Source organism: Rutidosis leptorrhynchoides, chromosome 1 (genome assembly GCF_046630445.1).
Source record: "Rutidosis leptorrhynchoides isolate AG116_Rl617_1_P2 chromosome 1, CSIRO_AGI_Rlap_v1, whole genome shotgun sequence".
NCBI lineage: Eukaryota > Viridiplantae > Streptophyta > Magnoliopsida > Asterales > Asteraceae > Rutidosis > Rutidosis leptorrhynchoides.
The window spans coordinates 206,446,830-206,454,034 of NC_092333.1; the positions used below are offsets into that span (position 1 = coordinate 206,446,830).

Consider the following 7,205-nt stretch of genomic DNA (forward strand, 5'->3'; position numbering starts at 1 on the left):
CAACCTATATTCGCCTGCAATCTCCATTATATTTATTTCTTTTTAAAACAACTAAATGAGTGTTCTTAATTCCTTTGTGGCCGACATCAGTGGGTGATTAATAAAACCATTCGATATTTATCTATTTAATTATTTTCCTTTTTCAAAACGGAAGTCCCCACAAACTTTAAAAACCAAGACATGTTAAACGGGTTCTTTACTGTTTCATTTACTTGGGCCGTGATCTATTATCATCACTTGGGCTTTAGCCGATTAAATCTGTAATGGAGGAAGAAACGAAACACAAAAACGGGTTATAAATAAGTGAAGTGGGTTTATATCAGAAAAACAGAAGCTGGAGGAATGGTTAATGGGTGTTGCGGGTGAGCGGGAGGTCACGGGTTCGAGTCCTACCCGGTGCAATTGTTTTTACAAAAAGCTTTAAAGGGTATATTTTGTTTACTTCTATTTCAATTATTATTATCATTATTATTATTGTTATTATTGTTATTGCTATTATTATTAATATTAGTGTTAAAATTATTAATATTATTATCATATGTAAAAGTATTAAAATCATTATCATTATTATTATTATTATGAAAGTAATAAAAAATATATTATTATTATTAATATTAGGATTGTTATCCTTTTATAAATATTAGTTTTATCAATATACTTATAATTATTAATATCATATTTATCATTATTATTGTTATAAGTATCATCATTAATATTTACTATTATTACGATGATTATCATTATCTATACTGTTATTATTAAGAATTACTATTATTACTATTAATTTTACAAAAGCTATCAATAAAACTATCAGTATTATTATTATAATTATTATCAATAATATCATTATTACTATTAGTATTATTGTTATTAGTATTATCATTATGTTAACAAACAAAAGATGTTTATAAAATAGATATAGATATACAAATATGTGTGTGTGTATATATATATATATATATATATATATATATATATATATATATATATATATATATATATATATATATATATATATGAAAGGACATATATAGGTTAATAACATAAAAATTATATCACTACTAATAAATACATATATTTTTTTTCAATTACAATTATGTATATTAATAAATATACAAATTATATAGGTTCGTGAATCCGAGGCCAACCCTACATTGTTCAGTTTAATCATTTGTATTTTTACTACAAAATACAATATGGTGAGTTTCATTTGCCTTTTTACCCTTTATATTTTTGGGCTGAGAATACATGCGCAATTTTTATAAATGTTTTACGAAATAGACACAAGTAATTGAAACAACATTATATGGTTGAATTTTCGAAATCGAATATGCCCCTTTTTATTAAGTCTGGTAATCTAAGAATTAGGGAACAGACACCCTAATTGACGCGAATCCTAAAGATAGATCTATCGGGCCCAACAAGCCCCATCCAAAGTACCGGATGCTTTAGTACTTCGAAATTTATATCATGTCCGAAGAAGGATCCCGGAATGATGGGGATATTCTTATATGCATATTGTGAATGTCGGTTACCAGGTGTTCAATCCATATGAATGATATTTTTGTCTCTATGCATGGGACGTATGTTTATGAGAAATGGAAATATGAAATCTTGTGATCTATTATAATGATGGAAATGAATGTTTATGTTAAACTAATGAACTCACCAACCTTTTGGTTGACACTTTAAAGCATGTTTATTCTCAGGTATGAAAGAAATCTTCCGCTGTGCATTTGCTCATCTTTGAGATATTACTTGGAGTCATTCACGGCATATTTCAAAAGACGTTGCATTCGAGTCGTTGAGTTTCATCAAGAATATTATTAAGTCAATTACAGTTAGATATATTATGAAATGTTATGCATGCCGTCAACTTTCGATGTAAAGAAAGATTGTCTTTTCAAAAACGAATGCAATGTTTGTAAAATGTATCATATAGAGGTCAAGTACCTCGCGATGTAATCAACTATTGAGAATCGTTTATAATCGATATGGACTTCGCCCGGATGGATTAGGACGGGTCTCTACATCTGCTTTCATAGTTGGCCACCAATATAACACTTTTAGATCATGGTACATTTTTGTACTACCGGGATGCACAGACAATCTCGAATTATGTTCTTCATTTAAGATTAAATCCCTCAATCCTCCAAGTAACGTCACCCAAACTCGTTCACGATAAGTCTTTAATCCTCGAGAATCATTCATTAATTCTTCCTTTCTTTTCACCATTAACTCAGATTTCAAATGTTCATCTTGTAATGCTTCAAGTTAAGTTATCTTTAGTCGATCAACTAAATCGGATACAATCTCAATTCGCATAAACTTTACACTGTCGGCAGATTTCTTACGACTTAACGCGTCAGGCACAACATTTGCCTTGCCAGGATGATATCTGATTTCACAGTCGTAATCCTTAATTAGTTCTTGCCATCGTCTCTGACGCATATTCATCTCTATCTGCGAAAAGATATACTGTAAACTTTTATGATCGGTGCAGATAACACAATGCGTACCATAAAGATAATGCCTCCACAACTTTAACGCGAACTCTACTGTAGCCATTTCTAGGTCATGTGCTGGATAATTCTTTTCACTTGGTTTTAACTGTCGAGACACGTACCCAATTACACGATCTCTTTGCATTAATACACAGCCCAAACTGGATAAAGACGCGTATCAATACACAACCAAGTCATCGGATCCCTCGGGTAAGGCTAACACTGGTGTTTGACACAACAAACTTTTCAAAGTCTGAAATGCAGTTTCTTGTTCATTACCCCACTGAAAATACACATCCTTCCTAGTTAACTTTGTCAAAGAACTTGCAATCTTTGAAAAAATCTTTAATAAACCGTCGGTAGTAACCGGCCAATGCTAGAAAACTCTTGATTTCTGTCGGATTCTTTGGTGAATTCCAATTCATCACAGCTTCAATTTTAGACGGATCCACTTTTATACCTTCTGCACAGATAATATGACCCAAAAATTGAACTTCACGTAACGAGAACTCACACTTGAAAAATTTTCATATAGTTGTTCGCGTTTCAAGAGTTCCAACACTTGTCTTAAATGCTCAGCATGCTCGGATTCGGTTTTAGAGTACACTAAGATGTCATCAATGAACACGATAACAAACTTATCCAAAAACGGTTTACACACTCTATTCATAAGATCCATAAAAATTGCTGGAGTGTTGGTTAACCCAAACGGCATCACTAAGAACTCATAATGACCATAACGAGTACGAAATGCAGTCTTAAGAATGTCAGATTCAGCAACACGAACCTGGTGATATCCCAAACGTAGATCTATTTTTGAAAAGAACGAAGCTCCTTGAAGCTAATTGAATAAGTCATCTATCCTCGGAAGCAGATACTTATTCTTTACTTTTATATTATTTAATTCACGATAATCTATACACATTCGGAGCGTACCATCTTTCTTTTTCACGAATAACACTGGTGCACCCCACGGCGAAGAACTCGAACGAATGAACCCGCGGTCCAACAATTCTTGAATTTGAGACATCATTTCATGAATTTCTGAAGGAGCTAATCTATACGGAGCTTTAGCAACCGGCGTAGCCCCTGGCACTAACTCGATCTTATATTCAACTTCCCTGATCGGAGGTAAGCCTGGCAATTCATCTGGAAACACTTCTGGATATTCAGACACCACAGGAATATCGGACACTACTTTCTTTTCCTTCTTTACATCGATCACATATGGTAAGAAAGAATCACATCCCTTGGACAAAGATTTCTAAGCTTTCATCATCGACAATAATGGACAACGAAACCCACCGCTATCACCACGAGCTACTACCCGTTTTCCACCATCCACCGGAAAAGAAATAACTTTCCTATCGCACTTAATACTGGCCTTATGGTAACTAAGCCAATTCATGCTTAAAACTACATCAAAGCTTGGTATAGGCATCACTAAACAAGTCACAGGGAAAAGACTACCCTCTATGTCAATAGTAAATCCAGACAAAAACTTTGTAACTGGAACTGTCCTACCATCACCCACTTCGACGCTTAAGGGTTCATTTATTACAATAACAGGCACATTTAACTTAGCACAAAATGTAGTTGACACAAACGAGCAATTTGCTCCACAGTCAAATAGTACACGAGCCGGCACAGAATTTACTAAGAACATACCGGTGATTGCATCGTCAGCAGCAGTGGCAGCGTCTACTGACATCTGAAAGGCACTAGCATCAGGTTGTGGAGGATTCTTGCGCTTCTGCCCCCACAAAGGAAGCAAATGATCCCCCAGCTGACACAGCACATACCCCTGACCCAGACCCCACCCCGGAATAACTCTTTCTTGCAGCTGGACACTCTGCAGATCTATGACCCTCTTTTTGACAATTTCAACACACATTATTCTTAAATGAACAATCTTGAGGCTCATGTCCCACTGTACCACAATGTAAACAACGTTGCGTCAAGGTTGTACACTGCCCACTATGCGAAGACTTACACATTCTACACCATGTCTTCTCAAAGCTTGACAGTGATCCACCCTGGCTAGATTGTCCTTTTGGCTTAAACCAACTTGATTTCTTTAATTGCTGGCTAGACTGACTTGCCGCTGGTTTCATTTACGACACACTTTTAGTTTTTACACTTCTGGCTGCCTTAATATCACTTTCAGTTATCTTTGCCAACATAAACACTTGTGACAAAGTCGTAGTAAGTCTTGCAATGATGCGATACTCAGGTCGCAAAATTTCTAGAAACCATTGCACTCTGGACTGTTCGTCAGGTATCCACTGATGCACGAACCTTAACTTTTCCATAAACTGCTCAAACGCTTCATCGACTGTCATTTCTTCAGTCATCGTCATTTGCATGAACTCTTGCTTCAATCGATTGATATTAAATGCGGTGCAGTACTGCTCCTGGACCTTTGTAGAAAATTGTTCCCACGTGACCTGATTGAGTTGCTCTTCAGACAACGGAGCAGTAATTGTATCCCACCAAACCATAGCTCGATTCTTTAACAGTCGGCTGGCATAAGTTACCCGCAATTCTGGTTCACATTGACAGGCTTTCAGTGCCCGTTCAACTTCCCTTAGCCAATTCATTGTCACAATCGGATCGCGATGACCCGAATACTTAGAGGGCTTGCAGTCCATAAAATGCTTGAAAGTACACTTTTTCTTCTCCTTCACCACTTGCTGAAACATAGGAGTTTGAAATGGATTCGTTGTCGCTTACTGATATTGAAGAGGGTACTGGTATTGTTGGGAAGATTGATATGGCACTTGAGGTATAACTTGAGGTTAAGACTGGAATGGTTGAGAAGCACTACCCGATGGGCCAGATGTATACTGAGTACCAGTAAACCCTGGAGGTATCGGTGGATCATTAGCTTCAGACACCATAGCTGAATGCCTGATGTGGGCCTCCAATTAATTTACCTTTTCTCGAGTTTCCTGTAATTGACTTTCTAGCTGATGAACATATTCATCTGGATCACTTTCGGGACTATGTTCCACTGATGGCGCTCTAAATATTTCGGGTCCGGGAGTCACAGGGGCATTGTTATTTCTGGTCTGGTCAGCCATACCTGTCTGCAAACACATCATCTCACAAAAGCTTAGTTGATAACCTGTTAGCACCTATCACTAAGCACAATTACCTAGGCACATATCTCTACATTCACTTATTCCCCACTCGGATGTTTGACATGACACATTCAAAAGTTTAAGAGTAAGTCACGTACACAGTGCACATACTGCCAAACCTATTCTCTGATACCAAATTGTAACACCGTACTTTTTACATACACAAATTTTTTTTTTTTGAGCACTCACAGCGGAAGACTTTAAAGTTTACACATCATATATTAATACATAGTAATATGATTACACGAAATCACAGGTGTTACGTTATTAATACAAACCAGTTGTCCATATAGATTATTACAAAACATCAGAGTTATACACTGTGTCAAACATCTTGACTTGCCTTGCAAAACTCACCAAAAGCTGCTAATACACACCTGCAGGGCCAAACACTGTGGGGGAATTAGCATAACGTTAAGTGAATGAAAATATCTAGGTGGACATCACTACAAGCATCAAGCACACCTTAAAGGCACTGGTCACTAATCACTTAAAGCCATAAACAAGAGGACCGGCAACCCGTAGCTGATCAAGCTGGAATATACCGATAGCTCCCATTAATGAATCACTGGTATAGTCTTCCATACGTGACGCACTCGTCATTCACACTATACCACCAATCAGTAAAGCTTGGACCTGATAGTGATCCAAATGAACATATATTTAGTAGCAATATCCTTCCCATATGTAAAGTTTTCAGTTGCAATTATTCAATTTTCAAGCAATATTCGTATAAATAAATAAGTGCGAAGACAAAAGGCGAAAACGATGATTTGAAGACGCAAACGTCCAAAAAGCTCAAATGTACAAGATACGATTCAAGTGGTTCAAATTATTGATGAGAAACGTCTAAAAATTACAAGAGTACAAGCCGCGAAATGCAAAGTACAAGATATCTACGCGTACGAAAAGACGTTCGAAAAACCGGAACTAAGACATAAACCGGGCGTAAACGTACGAAACAACGGAGCCAACATTATGAGTCAACTATGCACATAAATATAATATAATATTTAAATAATTATATAAATTATTTATATATTATATTTATATTTATAATATGTCGACAAGTAAAAATCCAAAAGTTGGTGAGCTAGCCCAGGGAACTCCGGACTCGCGGAGCAAATTGCCTACAAAACTCCGCACTCGCGGAGCAGCCAAAATTAGAATTTACCTATAAAAGGCACGAGCTTCTGCCGAGTTCTTTACACCATTTCAATAATACTCCCTCTTTATAATATATATATATATATATATATATATATATATATATATATATATATATATATATATATATATATATATATATATATATATATATATATATATATATATATAGGTTAGTTTTATATTAGTTAGTTTGGGTTATGTAAAAGTTATTTTACGGGTTTTAAAGTCGAAATTCTGTCCGTGTAAAGCTACGCGATAAATACTCAATGTAAGTTATGTTCTCCCTTTTTAAATTAATGTCTCGTAACTAAGTCATTATTATACTTATTTAAGTCAAAGTAATCATGATGTTGGGTTAAATATTAAGATTGAGTAATTGAGCTTTGTA

General features: G+C 35.5%; 1 protein-coding gene across 1 annotated transcript; it reads right to left on the reverse strand.

Moving 5' to 3' along the window:
* Window positions 1-3,768: 3,768 nt before the first annotated feature.
* On the reverse strand, window positions 3,769-6,205 carry LOC139894158 (uncharacterized). The gene is made up of 4 exons (XM_071877359.1): window positions 6,152-6,205; window positions 5,441-5,593; window positions 4,643-5,197; window positions 3,769-4,434 (listed from the first exon to the last, which is right to left on the reverse strand). The coding sequence occupies exons 1-4, from the start codon at window positions 6,203-6,205 to the stop codon at window positions 3,769-3,771; spliced, it is 1,428 nt and encodes a 475-aa protein (XP_071733460.1).
* Between the last annotated feature and the right edge of the window lie 1,000 nt (window positions 6,206-7,205).

What these genes read in the sequence shown, in the direction of transcription:
- LOC139894158 (XM_071877359.1), bottom strand. Translation starts at nt 6,205, where the DNA reads ATGGGAGCTATCGGTATATTCCAGCTTGATCAGCTACGGGTTGCCGGT. An exon ending in TACGGGTTGCCGGTCCTCTT is followed by an intron (nt 5,594 to 6,151) that starts GTTTATGGCTTT and finishes ATGTGTTTGCAG; the next exon opens with ACAGGTATGGCTGACCAGAC. An exon ending in ATATTAAGGCAGCCAGAAGT is followed by an intron (nt 4,435 to 4,642) that starts GTAAAAACTAAA and finishes ATTGTGGTACAG; the next exon opens with TGGGACATGAGCCTCAAGAT.